The sequence below is a fragment of the Vanellus vanellus genome (genome assembly GCF_965231255.1).
Source record: "Vanellus vanellus genome assembly, contig: HAP1_SCAFFOLD_742, whole genome shotgun sequence".
Taxonomy (NCBI): domain Eukaryota; kingdom Metazoa; phylum Chordata; class Aves; order Charadriiformes; family Charadriidae; genus Vanellus; species Vanellus vanellus.
The window spans coordinates 14,416-36,341 of NW_028126792.1; the positions used below are offsets into that span (position 1 = coordinate 14,416).

Below are 21,926 nucleotides of genomic sequence, written 5' to 3' on the forward strand. Positions count from 1 at the left end.
GAGCCCCTCCTCAGGCTGACAGGAGCAGGGGAGGGGGTCTCCGTGCCCCCCACCCCCGGCCCTGCTCCCCTCCCAGCGCAGGGACCTGAGCTCTGGGGCTGGTTTCCAGCCGGCCCCACGCTGCCCCAGCTTCCCTCTCCCCACCTTGGCAAAGCCCGGGGCTGGGGGGGGGGGGGGCTCAGACATGTCCCCAAACCGGCACAACAGGGGACAGACACCACCCCCCCCCCAAGCCAGCCAGGGGCGGCAAGGGCTGCCTGAGTGTGTGTGTGTGTGTCCCCCATCCCAGCTCAGCTCCCACCACCCAAGGGAGGGAAGGGGCCCACAGATGACACCCCCACCCCTCCCCGGGGCCACCAAGTTTACTGTCCAGGGAGACACGGGGCAATAACGCAGCAGGGAGCATCCCCCACCAAAGGAAAGCACCTCTTCTTCCCCCCCCCCCTTCACCCTCCCCCCTCAGGCTCACTCTTAGGACACAAATACATAAAAGACATCCCCCCCACCCCTCCCTAAAGCTCCCCCTAAGCAGCCCCGGCTCCTCTCTCCCCCCGACACCGGCAGTGCCGTGCCGCCGAGGCGCTGGCTAGTGTTACAGGTGCGAAGGCAGGGAGGGGGCGCAGCCGGGCGCCCCGTGGTCCAAACCACCCTCGGGAAAAGCGAGGGCAAGCGGGTCTCCGGCGCTTCCCCCAACCCCGCGGAGTGCCGACCCGATGTCGGCCTCGGCATCCCCACCAAATGACACAAAAAAAAAAAAAAAAAGTCACGGAAGCCAACGGCGCCAGGGATGCTCAGCCCTGGGCTTCTGCTTTCTGTCCTGGGGGAGGTCGGAAGGGGGAGCGAAGGCCTGGTGGTCCGGAGCAGGAGAGCCCGGGCTGCGCGTCACATGATTTCACAGCAGGAATTCTGCTTTCGGGCCTGGGAAGAGAAGAAGAAAAAAAAAAAAAAAAAAATGGGAATGACACCCACTGCAGGTCCTCAAGGATAAAGGTAGGGGGGCACAGAGCCGCCCGCACAGCCCTCCTCCCGCCGGAGGAAGCCGGCACGGTCCCAGCCCTCACGGTTTGCCCCACGGCGAAGGCTCGTGGCGCAGATCTGACCCCCTCAGCCACAGCCTGTGCCAGGAACCACCACAGCCGGGCTCGGCGTCCCCGTCCACCAGCCCCACGGCCTGAGCGAGGGATTTGGGGAGCTCCGCAAGCAGGGTTTGGGCAACCGAGCTCCCTGCAAGCCCAAAGCGGCTGGGCCAGAGGAGGGTGGTCCTTGCCTGGCACCCACATCCACCGCCCCGGGGGTTTATTCTGCCCTTCCCCAGCCCCAACGCACCCCTGGCTCCTTGGGGAAGGCGGTAACCCTGCCCCAGGATGAAAATCTGCACTCACAGTTTTGTAGAAGGCTTTGGACTGTGCCCCGAGCACCTCCGATTTGGAGACCAAATCGTCCAGCTTCTCCCCTCGCTCCAACAACGACTCCATAGTGTTGTGCTGCCAAAAGAAACCGGCGCTGAGCCACAGCGCCGGCACACCGGGCCCTCCCCGCTCCCTCCCAAACCCAGAGCAGAAGATGGGGCTGCCACCGTGTCCCCATCCGGGGATGAGCCTCCAGAGCCACCCTGGCTCCTGGAAGGCCACCCTACACCCCAGAAGATGCACCAGCTGGAGCATCCCGGCCGTTGGCCCCGTGTTCTCCTCACCAGAATGATTTTGGTCTCATCCAGCTCCGCCTGCACTCTGGTCATCGGGTCGGCATCGCGGGGGTTCTCGGAGAGAAACAACACGGCGTCGGCACCACGGCCGTAGGGACATCGGAGTCCCCCCAGGCCACGAGCCCAGTGTCACCCACGGGGGTCCCCGTACCTGGAATTTACTGAGGTACCCGTCCAAGGCTGCGTAGCTGATTGTCGCCGGGGATCCCGAAGGCCAGTCTATTTTGCTGACCTGCCTGGAGAATTCATCCAGCACCTACGAGGCGAGGAAGCGGGCAGTTACTGCCTGGCAGCTCCGCAGAAGGGATCATCTCCTCTAAAAAGGAGATTTTTCTCCTCCTCCTCCTCGTTCCCTTTTGAACCAGCCGAGGGAACAGACAGAAACCAACTTCCTCGGCAAACGACCGACAGAGCGGTGCCCACGCCAGGTAGGGATGGCCGTCCCCAACTGCCCCCAAAGCCCCGCGCCCTGCCAGGGTAGGCAGACACATCATCACGGGTTTTCGGCAACGCCAGTAGTGCGGCTGCACCCGGTTTTCCCCACATAAAACCCACGCCAGACAGGGAGGATGGGGTGTTTGCGAGGCCAATGCCTGGGCTGGCGGAACGGAGCTGGGACTAAACCATCGTGGGCAAAACCAAGTCACCACACAGCTTGGAAATCTTTGGGCTGGCCGGATCCTGCCGAGCTCAGTTCTGATGACACCCAGCTAACGAGCAGGAGGGTCGTTTCCTTGTCAGAGCAGGAACAGGAGCCCCAGAGGAACTCCCCGGAGCAGCCCCCACCGCAGACTGTCACCTCCGGAGCTGCTCCCGGTCCACGCGCTCACCTTGTCCAGCAAGGTGAAGCAAACCCGTTGCGGATACTCGTTATCTGCGATCACCACTCCGGCCAGCCCGTCGTTCCGGACGTACACGTGGCAGAGGTACTCTGGGCAGAGAATTCATGTCAGAGAAGCAGCGGGAAGGGTCAGAGCCTCCCCCAGCGCCTGCCGCCTTCCGCCCGGCCCCAGCGGCTCTTCCACGAGCCACGAATCGCCCTGGAAAGTTTCATTCAGCGTTTCACGCGATTTTCCTTAAGAGAGCGGGAAGGGCTCAAGGAAGGATCAAAATCAGCCTCAAATTGCGCTTCAGTAGGTTACCGCAGCCTGGCCACGCGGTGCGGGACACGACGCTACCTTTCCAGGGCAGCAGGTACTGCCAGAGTTAAAGAAAAACCAGAAGGGGGAAGCGCTTAGCCCAATTTTAATAAATAACAACTTGTCACAAGCCTGGAGTGTTATTAAAGAGGCAGCGGCGGCCAACGCCAGACCGCACCCTGCACGTCCCAGGGTCGGGGAGGCACGTGGAGGGGGGCAGGGAGGCTGGAGATGAGGTCAGATATCGGAGTACGGAGCCCGGATTCACAAGGCAGAGCTCAAGGGAGAAGGGACGGGGGCTACGGCAGCACAGCCACCCCTCCGGGGACCGTAGCTGCCGTGCGGGCCAGGGATGGGACAAACCGGGCAAGTTGAGGGGCGGCGGTGGCACAGCTCTGAGTGTCCCAAGGGCGGCAAGGAGCGTAACGAAGGTGGGAGGCGGCAGCCGGCTGTCAGGCAGGTCCCCGTTCTTCCTGTAACCTCTCATGGGGCGGGCAGGGCTCTCGCCCGGCTCAGCCACCTCACGCCTTTAACGTCACTCGCCTGGGAGCTGTTTTGAGGTCTCATTTTTTATCGTGAACGGACAAGGAGCGAAGCGCGTGCGGCTGCACGCGCTGACCCCGGGTTATCTCTCCTCTTACCTTGCTCCTTGACGGAGGCTCTGCTGCCCAGCTCCGAGCGCTCCACGATCAGCTGGCTCGTGAAGGTCATGAATTCCTGCACGCTGCAAAACACAAAAGCGTCGGCACTCGAGTCCGCTCGGCGGGAAGGGTGCTGGCACTCCGACCGCAGGGGAGATCATCCGTCCCAGAGGTCTCCGGCGTTTTGGGTGGACTGAAATCCTTCCCCGTGACCCCACCGCCATGTTTGGGTAGCGGTGGACGTGGCCGAGCCGCAGGTTTTCCTCAGGGAAGAGGTCGGACCCTGCACCTACGTGGAGCCGTAGCCACCACCCAAACACCTCCGGCTTCACCGGGCCCAGGTGAGCGCTCACATCCCTCAGCTGCGGCGAGGGACTCGCATCCTCGGGCTGAACTTGCCTTTTTTTTTTGGTGATTTAGCAGAAAATAAAAGGCTCTCGGCCCACGGAGCTCTCCCCTGATGAGTGACTGCGCCCCGCTCACACGCAGCGAGGGGCTGCAGGGACGCTCCAGCCCCTTCCTTCCCCTCAGCCTTTATCCCAAGCTCGGGGTCTTTACCCAAATCCCACGGAAGGCGCCAGCATGCCAGGGAGGCTGTTTTGACCCACAACCACACCTCAGTTGCCTACCACCGAGTCAAAATTAAGGAACACCCTTAAGCCAGACTCGCTCCAAGTCTGGAAAACCTTCCCGAGCCCAGAGTCGAGTCCTGCCAAACACGTTCCTCGCGTAAACCATCCTCTTCACCCCACAGTAAAGGTAGAGAGGCCAAAAGAAAATCACGAGCAAGCACAAAAACAAAGCCGTTCCCAACGCACGCTCTCCTGGGCACACCGGGATCAATGAACTCGAGGTGAGAGATTCCCCACTTCGGCTGGGAAGTCCCAGGAAGGGAAACCCGTCAGAGCTCAGCTTGCAGAGTTTGCTCAAACATCCCCCACACCAACAGCTCCCGCTCGGGAGCTTCCCGTGACACGGCGCTGACGAAACCTCAACGGACACCGGCACGGTTTCCTCCCTGCCTTCCACTGCTGGAAACAATTCCAAAACGGGGATTTGCCCCTCACAGTTTACATATTCCTTAGGGGTCTTTGCATTTCTCCCAGCCCGGACACCACGCGATCAGACACCGGTTTCACCGAGACTCCAAACCGTTTCCAAGCGCTGCAGAGAAAAGACCGGCCCAAAGATTTCTTAACATTCAACTTCAGCAAAAACAGAGGATCGACATGTTCCTCCTGGTCTGGGGAGCTGCTGGCAGCCACAGCCATCGCAATTCCAGTATTTCACAGTATTCCCAGAGGAATCAGCCACCGAAGACTTCATTCCCTCCCACGGCGTTCCCAACTCTCCCAAATTATCCAGCAGAGGTTTGAGGGCAGACACACCAGGCTGGCCCCGTCCTCCTGCCCAGCAGGTTGTCGCGGCTCCCAGGAACCACAACGGCATTTTTCCCGGATTTAAAACCCCAAACCCAACTCTCTGGTAACTCCACAGCCTCAAAAAAAACCCCACACATACCGTATTTTGAACCCAAACCTCAAGTTAATCGCACCTTAAATATGGCACCTAGGCTGCACTCTCACAGGCGCTGAGACGCAAGCAGTCCCTCCGAGCACAACCGGGCAACCAGCTTAGGACAAGGATTAGCCACCAGAGGAAAGCCGCGAGACTAACGAGCACAGACACCCCCCTCACCTGCCGTAAAAGGTACTGCTGTTTCCAAAAAGCCAAGACTTTTTTTTTCTTTTTAAAGCAAAGAAATAACCAGCTGCCGGGGAAGCGGCTCTTTTGGCCGTAGCCGATGGCAAAAACCAGGCGGGGAATGTTCTGAGGATTTGGAAAACCGAGAGAGCTGAGACTACGAAGGGATTTGGGTTTTTAAGAGATTAGTTCACCCGCCGCAATCCATCTTCAAGCGCGTGCGTTGGCAACACTGGCACAGCTCCTCTATCCCTCTCGCATATTTGGCAAAAGAGGATTTTTTGTTTTTTTTTTTTTTAAGACAATCTTACTTCAGTGTTTTCCCTTTATCACTGGAATTGCAGAACCAAATGTGCTCGAGGCTCCATAAAAACCTTGGCAGGGACGGGGCATGGAAAATTCGAGTGCTGTAGGTGAATATTTCCTAAAGACTTTATCGTCTGGAGCCGGGGGCTGGGAAATGAGCTGTTTCGCAACAGGCACCCACTTTATTTTCACAGCTTTTAGGAGCTCCCCTCAGCTGCGAGCGTTAAGGGCAGCAGCTCAGAGAGCTCTGCGGCCTCTCCGTGTGCACGGAGCGGGCAGCGGGATGCCCGGATCACCGTTCAGGGCTAAACCAGCTCACCTAAAGCCATCAGAATAACCCCAGTGGAGGTTTGGGGGCTGGGCAAAGTTTAAGATTAGACCAAACATCTAAATTAAAAGATATCAGAGGTGTCATGCGTGTCTTTGTTAGCCTGACACATACAAGAGTCCTCCCACTCGCCTCTCGCGCCCCAGGAGCCACCGTGACTACCGGGTTTAGGCACTCGCCGGAGGGAGGAGGGCTGACCCGAGCACTCGGGGTGTTTCCCTGCACCCAGATTTTATCGCTCGGTGGATGATTTCCCCGAGTCGAACCTGAGCTCCTGCTGCTGGGCCTGGGCGGCTCGTAGGGAAAACGAAGTTTCGTTCCGTTCCTGATGGCTCAAAGTGGATTTTGCATCGCTAAACCCCACATGCAGGGTCACAGCTCCCCAGGGAAGCCTCGCTGTGGGGGGAGGAGGGGGGCGGTTATCCATTAGGAGAAGCCTGTTATCGTCACCACCGCATCCCCGGGGGACACAGGAGCAAGAATAAGGAGTATAGAATCATAGAATGGTTTAGGTTGGAAGGGACCTTGAAGATCATCCAGTTCCAACCCCCCTGCCATAGGCAGGGACACCACCCACCAGACCAGGTTGCCCAAGGCCACGTCCAGCCTGGCCTTGAACACCTCCAGGGATAGGGCCTCAACAACCTCTCTGGGCAACCTGTTCCAGTGCCTCACCACCCTCAGAGTGAAAACCTTCTTCCTAAGAAGAAGACAATCTGAACCTGCCCTCTTCCAGTTTAAAGCCATTCCCCCTCGTCCTATCGCTACACGCCCCAGTAAAAAGTCCTTTCCCAGCTCTCCTGTAGGCCCCCTTTAGGTACTGGAAGGCCCCAATAAGATCTCCCCGGAGCCTTCTCTTCTCCAGGCTGAACAGCCCCAACTCTTTCAGCCTCTCTTCATAGGAGAGGTGCTCCAGCCCTCAGATCATCCTCGTGGCTCTCCTCTGGACAGGCTCCAGCAGGTCCATGTCCTTCTTATGTTGGGGACTCCCGAGCTGGATGCAGTACTCCAGGTGGGGTCTCACGAGAGTGGAGTAGAGGGACAGAATCACCTCCTTTGACCTGCTGGCCACACTTCTTTTGATGCAGCCCAGGATACGGTTGGCCTTCTGGGCTGCGATCGCACACTGCTGGCTCATGTTGAGCTTCTCGTCAATCAGCACCCCCAGGTCCTTCTCCTCAGGGCCGCTCTCCAGCCATTCCCTGCCCAGCCTGGATTTGTGCTTGGGATTGCCCCGACCCAGATGTAGGACCTTGCACTTGGCCTTGTTGAATAAGGAAGAACCGCCCCCCCCAAAAAAATATCTTCAACTCCCTCTCTGCAGGATTCTGCCCGAGCCATGTGCCTGCCCCGCAGCGCTCAGGGGAGATTTCCCCACCCCCACCCCACTAGGAGGTTCCGGCCCTCCGGACACCCACCTGGACCTCTGGAAGAAGTTGAAGGTGGACACGTCGTAGGCAGCTTTCAGTAAATGCACTTTGGGGTCTCCCTTGTAAAGGACACTTAGGCTGTAGAGCCTCATGGCGGTGGCTCCTTGGCTGCCCTGGGTGGGGGAAGGAGCCCCGGGGTGAGACGGAGCCCCGGAGCAGGCGCCAGTGGGACTTTCCCTGTGTGGCGGGGACGTGGCAGGACCCTCCTCCCACCCCAGGGCTGTGGGACCTCCACCCTGCCCTGTCCCCAGTATAACCCAGCTGAGCCCCCCAGCCCAGTATAACGCAGCTAACCAAGCCCCCAGTATAACCCAGTCCTCAGTATAATCCAGCCCTCAGTGTAACCTGCTAACCCAGTCCTCGGCCCCCAGTACAACCCAGCTAACCCAGTCCCCGGCCCCCACTACAACCCAGCCTCTCACACCAGTATAACCCTGCCAACCCAGTCCCCAGCCCAACCCAGCTAACCCAGTCCTGGCCAGCAGTAGAACCCAGCTAAACCAGTCCACAGTACAACCCAGCTAACCCAGTCCCCGGCCCCCAGCACCACCCAGCTAACCCAGCCCACTCCAGTATAACCCTGCTAGCCCAGTCCCTGGCCTCCAGTATAACCCACCCCCTCACCCCAGTATAACCCAGCTAATACAACCCCTCACCCCAGTGTCCAGCCCCAGCCCCAGCCCCAGCCCCAGCCCCAGCCCCAGCCCCAGCCCCAGCCCCAGCCCCAGCCCCAGCCCCAGCCCCAGCCCCAGCCCCAGCCCCAGCCCCAGCCCCAGCCCCGATCTCCCCCGCCCGGCGGTACCGGCGGTTCCGGCACTGGCTGTGAGGAGGCGGCGGCCGACGGGGAAAACAGCCCGACCCGGAAGCAGAACCGCGGCGGCCGGAAGTGACACTGGCCCCGGGCAACTGCCACGGGGCCTCACCCGCTCTGCGCAGGCGCCGATTTCGCCCCGCCCTCTATACATCTTGTCCAATAAGCTTCTGCACCTCCCTCTAGCCACGCCGATCGCCTCTCCCTGCCCGCCTCCGAGCCGGGCGACCAATCAGCGCCGCTTCTGGTGTCATGGGGCGGGGCTTCTCCCGCCGGACATCCAGCGGGGGGCGCTCTATCCCGGCGTTCTTTGCGCGGAGGGGGGCGAAGGGGCCGGGGGCTGCCATGGTGGGCCCAGTTGGTGCTGTGGGCCTCTCCGTGGGGCAAGGCCGCTCCGTGGGCCGGGCCCCGCCGTGGACCTGGCCTCCCCCGTGGGGTGGGGGTCCCTCTGTGGGGTGGGGACCCCTCTATGGGGCTGTTCTGCCCGTGGGTGAGGGCTCCTTGGGGCATGGCGAGGGGTCTATGGGGTGAGGACCCCTCTGTGGGGTGGGAGCCCCTCTATGGGGCCGGCTCCCTCCATGGGGTTGGCACCCATTGCTGGGGCAGGGATGCCTGAGCCCTCAGGGTTGGGGACCCCCAAACCCTCTGCTGTCCCCACGGCACCCTCGTCCCCCTGTGGGGCTGCCAGCCCTGGCCCCCATCCAGCCCCCCCAGGGGACCCTTCCTGCTCCCTCCCCAGCTCCGTATCCAAGGGCGTGCTGCCACTGACCAACACTGGGAGGTTTTGGGGACCTCCCATAGCCAGGAGCATCCCCTTACCCATTGGGGGCCCCCATAAGCCGGCGTTTCCCCAACGCTTGGCTGATGGCACCACTAAAGGGACATCGCCGTGTCCTCATCCCCCAAAACAAGCCCCAAAACTGCCATCCATCCCGCCATCGCCGGAGCTTTTCCCATCCTGGGGCCATGGAGCACTTCCAGTCACCCTCGCCCCCGGCCGAGTGGCCGTAACCTTTGTCATCGAGCCACTGGCTCCTCCGGCCCCGCCGCCGTCTCCATGGGAGCGTGCTGGGTTGCTAAGCCGTCCGGTGGAGTGCTTGCCACCCTCCGCCAGCACATCGAGCCGTTGATATGACAACTGGAGCGGGGACACGGGTGGCCCGGGGCGTGGTGCTTCGCATGACGGGGCCAGCGGCCCCCAGCGGGGAGGGGTCCCGGCCAAGCCTCGCCGCTACACCGGGACTTCCCCGCTGGCTGTAGAAACCCACCAAACTGGGCTTACCTCCCCTCGCCACGCTGAAAACCATCCGGCGCACCGATAAATAAATTTACCAGTGATAGGAAGCAAGTGGGGAAAGAACGACCCACATTCCCTCCGGTGTGAAGGATGCGGAGCGAGAGGGCTGAGCCCACTGGGACGCCGGGCCCCTCTCCCTGCCCCTCCGCTTGAGGGTCCGGAGGCCGGGGCAGGGGGGGAGAAGATTGGGATCCCCCTCTCAGCGCCGTGCTGGAGACGAGGCGGCCACCATCGGATGAGATAAAGCGGCGAAAGTGGAGCATCCTTCAGCGGAGCGAGGGACGGAGCAGCCCAGCGGCAGGACGGGGAAGGGGGCTCGCTCCCCCGGGCAGGCACGGCAGCGGGGTGCCCGGGATTTGCGGGGGGGACGGCTCGGCCTGCAGCCCACCCCGCCCCGACGGCTGCCCCCATGCTGGATCACCGAGCCAGGATGGAGAGCGGCAGGAAGGAGAAGGTGAGGCCGCTGCCGGGGGCGATCCCAGAGCAGGGGGTGGCAGGGAGATGGGGTGAGGGGCACCCGGTGGGTGCAGGGAGCGGCACAGATCCTCCCCAGGCTGCAAGCCATCCCTGCGGCAAGTGGCTGGACACCACGGGCGTCTCCCACCGGGCAAGGTCCCTGTTGGGGACGGAGGTAGCCAGGAGGGGAGGATGACTGGCAGGGAGGACAGCAGCTCCGGGGGCAAAGCCATGCAGCCTGGGGTCAACCCTGACGTGCCCAGGGGGGTCCCTGTGGTCACCCCCTGGCATGCTCCGGGGATGGATCCCAGCACCATAAGCCGGGGCTCTGCGTTTTGGTGCGCCGGGTCTCAGCACAGCACGGGCCGTGCCCTGTCCCCATGCCACCGAGGACACGGGATGGAGCCGGGAGCATCTGCGGGACCTCACCACCTGGCTGGGATGCTCTGACCGCCCGGGCATCGCCCTTGGCATCTTGCTGCCGGCCAAGTGGCTGCCATCCCCGGGATGAGACGGGGCCCACCACTTCCTTCAGCTGGTCATCGCCGTTGCCACTGAGCCACTCAGGGGGATGGCACTCGGCTCATCCCCGGCCAAATGTCAGTTGGGGGCAGCTACTGCCGTCCCCTCTCCCAGATGGATTGAGCTCATGGGGCCGGGCTGTGGGCGAGGACAGCGAGACGCTTCCCCGCTGTGGACCGGGACATCCAAGGGGACACCGAAGGGACACAGCATGTGCCAGGGGCTGCCCCTGCCTGGCTGGCAGATCCAGGCATCACCAGCCACGGCAGCCTTCGGCCACGCGGTTTCCAGCTTTGGCTCCTTTGCGGGGTACATCAGAGCAAGCAGTTACCTTTGAAGCCGAGAACCGGATTCAGTCGCATGGGAAGAACCGAATCCCACCGAGGAAGAACCAAACCCGTCGTTTTGGAGGCAAGAGAAGGGATGAGTTGGGACACACGGTGCCTGAGATGGAAAAACCACTGGAGGACTAAAACTCGGACCTTCCGCTGCCATCCTCAGGTGCCAGCCCCAGGGACAGGGAACCTCCGGCTGTGGCAAATTTGGCATTCGTGTGCCGAACAGCGCCGCAGGCTGGCTTCCGTGTTGTGGAGCGCCAAATGCCTTCAGCCGCCGGCTCCAGCAAGATGCTCGAATCCGGCCCCGCACTTTTCCTGGCAGGATTTTTCCAACCATCCCAGCCTGAACTCCCTCAGGGTCATGGCCAACCTCACCACAATGCTGTCTTGGGCTGCCTTGTCCCCTTTCCACGGTGGTCGGTGGCATTCCCTGGCACAGCGGTATTCCTCATGGTGCAGCCACATCTTGTCTTATGGATTAATGGAGACCCCAGGAGTTGGCACTGGGAAGGAGCAGAGAGGATGGCTGGAGAGCCGCCGGGGTGCTGGAATCCCCCCCCCCCCCCCCCCCCGCCCCTGGCACAAGGGCTCTGTGGGACAGGAGCTTTCGGGATGAGGAGATCTTTGGGATGAGTCCCCACTCGGGGGGCTGGAGGCTGAGGGACGGCATTTGGCGCCGGGTGATTTATCAGGATGCATTGAGGGGGTCGAGGCGAGTGGCCGCAGGTTTGGCTGAGCCGAGGCAGTGGGTGCTCTCCTCGTGCCGGGATGCTCCGAACCACATCTCAAAGCCTTTTTACAGCGCCCCCCACCCCGAAACACATCGGGAAACGGCAGCAGCCTCGAGGAAAACATCCGTCCACTGGCGAAAGTGCAAGCGGGAGCGTTTTAAGCTTGCCCGGATCCCGGTGACTAATGAGCCCTCTAATGCCGCCGGCTACATCTGGCCGAGCAGCGAGCGCTCTCTCCCCCCCCCCTCCGGCTCCATCTGACAGCCCGGGGCTGCCTGCCCCCGATTACGTGCCGTGGCTAATGGAGGCTGTGCCGGTGGCGGAGCCCGGGGTTGCTACGTAAAGGGTAAATACAGGTCCTACCTGCCAGGCGCTTCCCTCGAGTGGGCCCTGCGATTCTCCCTGGTAGCGAGGCAAGGGAGCATTTCCCGATAATACTTTTTATATCTTACCCGCGGTCCTGCCTGCCCACGGCCCCCAACTCGCACCGAGTTTGACGGGTGGAAAATGGTACCCGCGGTTCCCAAGGGGGTACAAGGAGAAGGATGCTCCTGGGGGACCAAAGAGGACACAGCATCCTCGTCGCAGACAGGGTGGGGGTCCCACATCCTCAGCGGGAGCCGCTGAGCTCCTAAATGGCATGGCTGGAAGCGCTCCTCACCAGGAAAGACCCTGGGATTCGGTGGGATGGGATGTCCCAGGTCACTGGTCCAAGCCCCGCTGGAACAGCGCCGGCTTCAAAGAAGGTGGAAAAAGAAACGGCTGAAGGTGACGGCACGGGGAGCCCTGTGCCGACCGTGGATGTCTCGCAGGCAGTGCCAGGAGAGGATTTGGGGCTGGTAGCGCCTTGTGCCGGCCCTGCGGATTCACCAGCATGTCCGTTAGGTTGGAGGCAGGGTAGTGGAGAGATGGGATAAGGTGGTCCGGGGGTGTCTGTGAGTTGATGGGGAAAACCAGGGCCAGGGGAAGGAAAATTTGGATTATTTATAGCGGTTCATGCCAGCTGGGTCCCATATCCCCAGTCCCCAACTGATGCCGTCCATCCTGCTGCAGGTGGAGCAGATCCTGTCGGAGTTTCGGCTGAAGGAGGAGGATCTGAAGAAGGTGATGTACCGAATGCAAAAAGAGATGGACCGAGGGCTAAAGCTGGAGACGCACGAGGAAGCCTCCGTCAAAATGCTGCCCACCTACGTGCGCTCCACACCCGAGGGCTCAGGTACGGCGCTGCCGGGCTGGACAGGCATTGCTCCCAGTCCTTTGTCGTGTCACCTCTTCCCCGGACCTCGCCAAGCTCATTGCGGGAGGCTGAGACCCGCCATGAGTCGGTCACCTTATGGGTACCCCCCCCGGCTTTGCAGAGGTCGGAGATTTCCTGTCGCTGGACCTCGGCGGCACCAATTTCCGCGTGATGCTGGTGAAAGTGGGCGAGGGGGAGGAAGGGCAGTGGAAGGTGAAGACGAAGCACCAGATGTACTCCATCCCAGAGGATGCCATGACGGGGACAGCCGAGATGGTGAGCTGGGCACAGGGGGCATCCCGTCCCCTCCCGCACGGTCCCCGTCACCGTATCGCATTTCGGTGAAGATGTCAGCGGGTACATCCCTTATTCCTCCCTCTGGCAGAAGCCAGGGGGTGGCAGGGAGGTGACCACACTCAGGGGACCCGTGGTGGGGACGGTGGCCACCCGCGGGCAGTGGGAGGATGGGGAAAGCCCCTGGCGAAGGCTGGACCTCCTTTCTTCCAGCTCTTCGACTACATCTCCGAGTGCATCTCCGATTTCCTGGACAAGCACCAGATGAAGCACAAAAAGCTGCCCCTGGGCTTCACCTTCTCCTTCCCCGTGCGGCACGAGGACATCGACAAGGTGAGGGGGTGGCCAGGTGGCACAAGGACTCAGGGGGCCCCGTGACCCAACTACACCCACGGCCCCGTTTTGGTCTTCCCCTGGCTCCAGGGCATCCTCCTGAATTGGACCAAGGGCTTCAAAGCCTCCGGCGCGGAAGGGAACAACGTGGTCGGGCTCCTGAGAGACGCCATCAAACGGCGAGGGGTGAGATGATCGTACGGTTTGTGGCGGTACCGTAGTGGGGGGGAGACACCATCAAGCCCAGCTGTCCCCACGACGGGGCTGCCGAAACCCCGCATGTCCTCATTCCATGAGTGTGCACACACGTGTCCGTGATATATGTTGTGCATCCTCACCCTCGGGGACCCCCCCCACCCAAGACCACCCCTGCTGCGGGACAGCCCGGACCCCCGGTGAGACCCCGATGGTCCCTCTCCCCTCCCCAGGACTTCGAGATGGACGTGGTGGCGATGGTGAACGACACGGTGGCCACGATGATCTCCTGCTACTACGAAGATCACCGGTGCGAGGTTGGGATGATTGTGGGTAAGACGGCCCCTTCCCGCCAGGACACGCGGCAGGCGAGGGGGGGGACCGTTCCCACGGCCCCGCTCACGCTCCCCTGCTGCGAGCAGGGGCTTGTCCGTTTTGGGGGGGACACACCGAGGACAGGGGGTGGCAGCAACACCCTACCGAGGTGTCCTGAGGTTGGGACTCCAGACGGCATCGACTGGCCCCAGCGTGGTGGTGGGGGCACCTTCAGGGGGGAAAGGGGGTGGTCACCGTAACGGGTCTGGTGACCCACAGTGTGGGTCTGTCCCCAAGGGACATCCTCTCTCCGGGCTGCCGGTGGCTCTGGCATCTCACCGTATGGGGTGGGCACCCGCTGGAGGTGGCCGGTGCCGGTTGTGCCGGGGAGCCTGGGAGGTGAGTTTGAACCCCACAGGCTCCTTCGCTCCCCCTCCCCAGGGGAGCAGCCCCCCACCGCCCCCCTTCCCCCCAGACCCACTCTGTCTTAAGTGCCATCAACCATGCGGCCATCTGGGCTTTCCGCACCGGCTCTCGGCCTGGGTAAACACCGCGCCGGGCTGTTTATCAGCTCCGCCGCAGGCCGGGCTGCCATTGCCACGCAGCAACCGGAGCCCCTGGGACCCCGCGGTGGCCGTCTCCAACACCCACCGGGGATGAGCAGCCGGCCGGGGCTGCAGGGAAGGACCAGGGGGGAGCAGGAGGGCTGAGCTTCCCCATCCGAACCAGCATGGGGCCGTACAGCTCCGAGCGCAGCCCCCCCTGCCCCGGCCGCGATGCCACGGGGATGGGAGGGACGTGGGTGTCGGGGGGTCCCATCCCCAGTTCCCGCTGGCAGGGACGGGCTGCAACGCCTGCTACATGGAGGAGATGCAGAACGTGGAGCTGGTGGAGGGCGACGAGGGGCGGATGTGCGTCAACACGGAGTGGGGGGCATTCGGCGCCTCGGGGGAGCTGGACGAGTTCCTCCTGGAGTACGACCGCGTGGTGGACGAGACCTCACTTAACCCCGGTCAGCAACTGTAAGGAATAGGACAGATCCAGTTCCTCTGGGCGTCCCCTGCCCCGGCCGCGTCCCCCTCCGCCCATCCTTCTCCTTCCCCCTGCCCACCCGCGCCACGCTGGGCTCAGCTGAGGCCGGTGCAACTCATCACAGGTACCCCCAAAGTGGGGGTCCGTTGCCCTGGTTGCCCTGCCCGCACGCCAGGGATGCATCCGGCAAGGAGGGGGGGAAGGAAAGAGGGGGTGCCGCGGGACATGCCCCCCCCCCCAAATCCTGGCTCTGATAGCCCCCCCCCTTGCCTGTGTACCCCCCCCCCCCCCCCGCAGCTACGAGAAGATCATCGGGGGGAAGTACATGGGGGAGATTGTCCGGCTGGTGCTGCTGAAGCTGGTGGACGAGAACCTCCTCTTCAACGGGGAGGCTTCCGAGAAGCTCAAGACCCGCGGGACCTTCGAGACCCGCTTCGTGTCGCAGATCGAGAGGTACGGGGCTGGCGGGGCCGCGGCGGGGGGACCGGCACCCCCAAACCAGCCCGCTGCACTGCCCCGCAGTGAGGTCTTCTGTCCCCTCACCCCACACCAACATGCTCTGGCTGTCCCATATCAGGGTCCCTTGACCTGTTACCCCACGACAGAATGTCCCACAGCAGGGTCCCTATGTCCTGTCACCCCACACTAGCCTGCTCTGTCCCATATTGGGGTCCCCCATCCCATCACCCCACACCAATCCTCTACAACTGCCCCATATTAGGGTCCCCCGTCCCATCACCCCACACCAGCCCTCTACTGCTGCCCTGTACTGGGGTCTGCCATCCTGTCACTCCACACCAGCCCTCTACAACTGCCCCATATTGGGGTCCCCTATCCCATCACCCCACATCAGCCCATGGCAACTGCCCCATATTGGGGTCCACCATCCTGTCACCCCACACCAGACTGTGACAACTGTCCCATATTGGGGTCTCCTGTCCCATGATCCCACACCAGCCCTCTGCAACTGCCCCATATTGGGGTTCCCCATCCCATCACCCCACACCAGCCCTCTGCAACTGCCCCATATTGGGGTCCCCAGGTCCCCCTCTTCCCTGACCAACACACCCCTCTCTCCCCATCCCAGCGACTCCGGTGACCGCAAGCAGATCTACAACATCCTGACGGCCTTCGAGCTGCTGCCCTCGGGGACGGACTGTGACATCGTGCGGATGGTCTGCGAGAGTGTCTCCACCCGCGCCGCCCAGATGTGCTCCGCCGGGCTGGCCGGCGTCATCAACCGCATGCGGGAAAGCCGGAGCCAGGAGACCCTCAAAATCACCGTGGGGGTCGACGGCTCCGTCTACAAGCTCCATCCCAGGTGAGGAACCCCAGGAGCCTTCCTCCCACCGCCATCCCCTTCCTCTTCCTGCATCCTCCAAGCTTTGACCCCGTTTTTTTTCCCCTGCGGCAGCTTCAAGGACCGCTTCCACGCCACGGTTCGGCAGCTGACGCCCGGCTGCGACATCACCTTCATCCAGTCGGAGGAAGGCAGCGGGCGCGGGGCTGCGCTCATCTCGGCCGTCGCCTGCAAAATGGCCTGCATGATGGGGCAGTGAGAGAGGACTCGGGGGGGAGGATGAGGATGATGATGGTGGGGGGCAGGGGGAAAGTGGGATGACGGTGGTCCCGCTCAGAGCTCTGCAAGGAGCAGAGACGGACGCGGGATGGGATTTGCCGCCGGCGGAGGCGGCTCCCGGCTCCCCAATAAACGGGGTTTGCGTGGACTTCTCCGGGGCCGCTTGAGCGAGAGCTCCTCATCTTCTTCACGCTCGCATGGACAATGCCCCCAGTGGGGCTGCCCCACGTGTGGGGCAGACGAGGGTCTTTCCGTACCCCCTGCATCTTTTGCTGGGAATGACACACACCCCCTGCCCCGGAGGGGTTGGCTGAGAGATAAGGGGCTGATTGGGGGGTACTTGGGGGTTGGGGGGTTCAGAGGGGGCTGGGCCACCCCCCACCAGTGAGCCCAGGGGTGCAGAGACCGAGTGGGGCGCCCCAGAGCTGTGCCGGACCCCCCCACAAAGGGGTAAATCCCACTCCCACCAGCAGCATCACCCCAAAACCCACCGTGTCCCAGCCCACCCCAAACAGGGGGGCACACGGGTGACATCCCCCCCTTCCCCCCGAGGCTGTTTCATGCTCTGGGATGCTGCAGCTTCCCAAGAAGCCAAAAATAGTGTCCACCCGCCTCCGGTGACACCCGGGGGGCCCCCTGGCCTGGCTTGTGTCCGGCACAGCCCGGCGGTGTCAGCACCAAATTTGGCTCGGTCGCCCACCTGCATCCGCCGCCGGATTTAGCTCGGGGTGATAAGGAGGGGGGGATAAAAGCCGGGGTGCTCCAGGGACCCCCAGCCCAGGGCTGCGGTGAGGATGGTGAGTGCGGCTGGGGACCCCCCCAGGAGCCAGGGATGGGGCACCCCAGGGCGTGGGGATGCTGCAGGGGTGACGGGGGGGGACACCCCAGGGTGTGGGGGTCCCTCTGGGGTCTAGGAGCATCCTCGGGTGTTGGGGTTCTCCTGGGACAGCCCAGGTTGTGGGGGTTTCCCCCCCCACCCCCCAGGGTGTAGGGGTTCCCCTTGGGGATCTGGGGCAGTTTGGGGTGTTGTGGTTCCTCTGGAGATCTGGTGCACCCCAGGGCATTGGGGTTCCCTGGAGAGTCTAGGGGCACCCCGGGGTGTTGGGGTCCTCCTTGGGCATCTCCAGCTATTGGGGTCCCTCTGGGGGTGTGGGGGCACCCCAGGGATTTGGATCCTGCTGAAGGTTTGGGGCACACCCAGGGTGTCGGGATCCCTCTGGGGATCTGGGGCACCCCGGGGTGTTGGGTTCCCCGGAGGGTCCAGGGCAGAGTTTTGGGGTTCCCTGGGGGGTCTGGGGTCACCCTTGGGTGTTGGGGTCCTCCTGGGGCACCCCCAAGTGTTAGGGTCTGTCTGAGGGTCTGGGGCACCCCAGGGTTGTGTTGAGGTCCCTTTGTGGGTTGGGGGCACCCCAAGGTGTTGGGATCCTCGAGAGGGTCTGGGGGACCCCAAGGATTTGGGGTTTCCCTGAAGGATCTGGGGCACCCCAGGGATTTGAGTGCCCCAGAGGTCTGGGGCAGGGTGTTGGGGTCTCTCGGGGGGTCGTGGGCACCCCAAGTGTTAGGGTCCCTCTAAGGATCTGGTAGTACCCCAAGTGTGTTGGAGTTCCCTGGAGGGTCTGGGTCACCCAAAGGTGTTGGGGTCCCTCAGAGGGTCTGGGCCACCCATGGGCGCTGGAGTCCCTCTGGGGATCTGGTGGCATCCCAGGATGTTGGGGGTCCCCCTGCGGGTCTGGAGGGGCCCATGGTGTTGAGGTCTTCCTGGGACATCCCAGGGTGTGTGGGGTCCCTCTGGGTGTGCGGGAGATCCCAGGGAGTTGGAGTCCTCCTGGGGCACCCCCAAGTGTCGGGGTCTGTCTGAGGGTCTGGGGCACCCCGGGATGTTGGCATCCTTTGGGGGCACCCCAGGGTGTTGGGGTCCCCCTGGGAGTTGGAGACACCCCAGGATGGTCCTCTGGACCCTGGGCCACCCTGGGGCGTTGGGGTCCCTCTGGGTGTGCGGGAGCATCCCACGGAGTTGGAGTCCTCCTGGGGCACCCCAAGGTGTTGGGTTCCCTCTGAGGGTTTGGGGCACCCCAGGGTGTTGGGGTCCCTTTGAGGGTCTGGGGGCACCCCAGTGTCTGGGACCCCCCCAGGTTGTTGGAGTCAGCCTCGGGGCTGTGGGGCCACCCCATGGTATGGGCCATCTTGGGGGTTCCAGGGACACCCTTGGAAATCTGGGGGCCACCACATGGGTCTGGACCACCCCAGGGGGTCTGGGGCCACCCCGGCACATGGGGTTACCCCAGGATCTAGGGACATCTCAGGGTGTTGGGGTCACCTCAGGGTCCTGGGACCACCATTGGCCATCTGGGGCTACCCTGGGGAGCTGGGGCTACCACAGGGTGTGGGGTGACCCTGGGGGTCTGGGGCTACTGTGGGGTTTTGGGGCCACCCCAAAGTGTGGGGTGACCCAAGGGCTGGGGGGCTGGGCCACCGTGGGGGCTGGGGACACTGGGGGGGTCTGGGTCACCCTGAGGACAGGGTCACCCCAGCAGTGCCCCCACAAAGGCCTCAGCAGCGCCGGGATCCCCCCAGTTCATTGGAGGAGGGGAAGGGGATCCCTTCTGCTCTGATTGGCTGACGCCAGCAGGATTCCCTGTGCTCTGATTGGCTGGGGCCAGCAGCAGCAGGGCTTCCTCTGCTCATTGGCCGTGGCCAAAAATGGATTCCCTGTGCTCTGATTGGCCACAGCCCTCAGCCAGCTGGACTCACTGTGCTCTGATTGGTTGCTACTGGAAAGACATCCTTGAGCTCTGATTGGTTGCAGACCTCAGCTAGCAGGATTCTCTCCATTCCGATTGGCCAGGGCCAAACAAAAGGGATTCCCTGTTCTCTGGTTGGCTGGGGGGACAAAAATGGGATTCCCTGTGCTCCAATTGGCTGGGCCAAAAAGGGATTCCCCGCGATCTGATTGGCTGGGGCCAAACAAAAGGGATTCCTTGTGCTCTGATTGGCTAGCACCAAAAAGGGCTTCCTTGTCCTCTGATTGGCTGGGACCCCAAATGAAGAGGATTCCCTGTGCTCTGATTGGTTGGGGACAAACAAAAGGGATTCCCTGTCCTCTGATTGGCTGGGACTAAAGAAAATAAAAAGAGGGGGGGGGGGGATTCCCTGTGCTCTGATTGGCCGAGGCTGAACCGAGGCTTCCCCGCGCCCCGGTTGGCTCCCGCAGGCCGGCAGGAGGGCGAGCACGCGCGGCAGGACGGCGGCCAGGAGGGCACAGCGCGGCTCCTCCAACCTCTTCTCCATGTTCGAGCAGTCGCAGATCCAGGAGTTCAAGGAGGTAGCGGGTCGGGGGGTCCCGGGGTGGGGGGGTCCTGGGGCAGGGGGGGTCCCGGTGGCTCCGTCCCCCCGACCCCCCCGCCCGCTCTGCTCCAGGCCTTCAGCTGCATCGACCAGAACCGGGACGGGATCATCACTAAGGCGGACCTGAAGGAGACCTACTTGCAGCTGGGTCAGCGGCACTGCGCAGGGACGGGGACGGGGACGGGGACGGGGACGGGGACGGGGATGGGGATGGCTGGGGTGATGAGTCGAGGCGGTGACGGTGACAGAGGACAGTGACAGTGCCAAGTGTGGGACTGTGATGGTGCCAAATGTGGGACTGTGATGATGTCAGTGTGGGACAATAGCAATGCCAAGTGTGGGGACAGTGATGACATCAAATGTGGGGACAGCAACAGTCCAAAGTGTGCGATAGCGGTGACGCCAATTGCAGGGACAGTGATGATGCCAAGTTGGGGACAGGGACAGTGCCAAGCGTGGGACAGTTGGTGATGCCACGTGTGGGACGGTGACAGTGCCAAGTTGGGGGCAGCAATGATGATCCCAAGCACGGGGAGTGACAGTGCCAAGGGTGGGGACAGTGATGGTGCCAAGACCAGAGCAGTGATGCTGCCAAGTGGGTGACGGTGACAGTGCCAAGTGTGGAGACAGATGTGGTGCCAGGCATGGGGAAGTGACAGTGCCCAGTGAGGGGACAATTACGGAGCCAAGTGAGGGGACAGTGACGGTGCCAAGTGAGAGGACAGTGACGGTGCCAAGCATGGGGCAGTGACAGCCGGGGCCACCCGGGTGTGTGGAGGGAACCGCTCGCTTTATCTCCCAAGGGACATGTGCCAGCTGGCACCTCTAGTGGCACCTCTCCCCTCCCGGTGCCAGGCTGTCCCTGGTGCCATGTGGCCTTGTCACCATGTCCCCCCCCCCAGGGAAGACAAACGTGAGCGATGAGGAGCTGGAGGAGATGCTGAAGGAGGGGAAGGGGCCCATTAACTTCACCGTCTTTCTGACGCTCTTTGGAGAGAAGCTGAACGGTGAGTGGCCCCGGCTGCCCCGTGACACCCTGTGACACCCCGTGACGCCCCTGGGGGTTGTCCCCAAACACCACCCAATGCCTCGCCCCCCAGGCACCGACCCCGAGGAGTCCATCCTCAATGCCTTCAAGCTCTTCGACCCCGCTGGCACCGGTACCGTGAACAAGGACGAGTGAGTGGGGTGGGGTGGGGACCCTCGGGGCACCCACCCGGACTCTGCGTCCCCCGGGATGGGGACAGGAGCCAACCCTGCGCTCAGCCGGTCCCTCTTCCCACAGGTTTAAGCAGCTCCTCCTGACCCAGGCGGATAAGTTCTCCCCGGAGGAGGTGAGGTGGCTTCCCTGGCTGTCACCGTCACTGTCACTTCCATTGTCACAGTCCCCTGCCCATCCTGGTCCCCCCGCACGTCCCTGCATGAGGGGGGCAACAGGACCCTCGGGGGAAGCGGGTGCCCAGGACACCCAGCTCTGCCTGCCCATGGGGACATGTGGGGAGGGGGACACAGCCCCCAGTCCCAGATCCCAGTGTGTCCCCCAAAGACCCCACCCCAAAGTCCCCATGTGCCCAGCCCCACCCCCAGGATCCCCAGTCCCATCCCTGAGATCCCCATGTGCCCCACATGGACCTTGTCGCCAAGGTCCCCATGTGTCCTGTCCTGTCCCCAAGATTGCCCTGCGTCCCCTATAGACCTCATCCCCAAGGTTCCCATGTGCCCCAGATGGACCCTGTCCCCAAGACTGCCATGTGTCCCCCATAGACCTTGTCCCCAAGGTCTCCATGTGTCCTGTCCTGTCCCCAAGATTGCCATGTGTCCCCTGCAGTCCTCAATTCCAAGATCCTGGACCCCATCCCCGAGGTCCCTGTGTGTCCCCCAAGGTCACCATCCCCACGGTCCCCGTGTGGCACTCGGCAGGGATCTGTCCCAGCCCACAGGGTCTGTGTCCCCACACAGGTGGAGCAGATGTTCGCGGTGACACCCATCGACATCTCGGGGAATATCGACTACAAGTCCCTGTGCTACATCATCACCCACGGGGACGAGAAGGAGGACTGAGGGGACAGCGCGTCCCCCACCCCCACTGCTCGCACTCCGGGCAAATAAACCACCAAATGAGGGGATCCTCTCCATCCATCTGTCCATCCGCAGTGTCCCCAGGGAGGGAGGTGGCTCTGTTTAGCCT

At 62.8% G+C, this 21,926-nt stretch overlaps 3 protein-coding genes across 3 annotated transcripts; 2 read left to right on the forward strand and 1 right to left on the reverse strand.

Annotated features, from left to right (window-relative positions):
• Nucleotides 1–544: 544 nt before the first annotated feature.
• On the reverse strand, nt 545–8,124 carry YKT6 (YKT6 v-SNARE homolog). Its single transcript, XM_082501488.1, has 8 exons — nt 8,056–8,124; nt 7,242–7,366; nt 3,486–3,568; nt 2,536–2,636; nt 1,857–1,961; nt 1,694–1,759; nt 1,383–1,484; nt 545–918 (listed from the first exon to the last, which is right to left on the reverse strand). The coding sequence occupies exons 2-8, from the start codon at nt 7,343–7,345 to the stop codon at nt 883–885; spliced, it is 597 nt and encodes a 198-aa protein (XP_082357614.1). The 5' UTR covers nt 7,346–7,366; nt 8,056–8,124; the 3' UTR covers nt 545–882.
• A 1,646-nt stretch (nt 8,125–9,770) lies between these two features.
• GCK (glucokinase) lies at nt 9,771–16,373 on the forward strand (the record flags this gene model as incomplete). The annotated part of the gene is made up of 10 exons (XM_082501491.1): nt 9,771–9,815; nt 12,462–12,624; nt 12,767–12,921; nt 13,153–13,272; nt 13,363–13,458; nt 13,701–13,800; nt 14,621–14,804; nt 15,112–15,267; nt 15,902–16,135; nt 16,229–16,373. 10 exons carry the CDS (start codon nt 9,771–9,773, stop codon nt 16,371–16,373), a joined length of 1,398 nt encoding a protein of 465 aa, XP_082357617.1.
• Nucleotides 16,374–16,431: 58 nt separating this feature from the next.
• Nucleotides 16,432–21,799, forward strand: MYL7 (myosin light chain 7; the record flags this gene model as incomplete). The annotated part of the gene is made up of 7 exons (XM_082501486.1): nt 16,432–16,530; nt 19,605–19,715; nt 19,811–19,886; nt 20,641–20,745; nt 20,839–20,917; nt 21,024–21,072; nt 21,698–21,799. 7 exons carry the CDS (start codon nt 16,432–16,434, stop codon nt 21,797–21,799), a joined length of 621 nt encoding a protein of 206 aa, XP_082357612.1.
• Nucleotides 21,800–21,926: the final 127 nt, after the last annotated feature.

Bases quoted from the DNA above. Each gene is read 5' to 3' on its own strand.
- YKT6 (XM_082501488.1), bottom strand. From the start codon at position 7,345: ATGAGGCTCTACAGCCTAAGTGTCCTTTACAAGGGAGACCCCAAAGTG. The intron at 1,760-1,856 runs GTACGGGGACCC...TTTCTCTCCGAG, and splicing joins GGTACCTCAGTAAATTCCAG to AACCCCCGCGATGCCGACCC. The intron at 919-1,382 runs GTGAGTGCAGAT...TTCTCTTCCCAG, and splicing joins CCAAAGCCTTCTACAAAACT to GCCCGAAAGCAGAATTCCTG.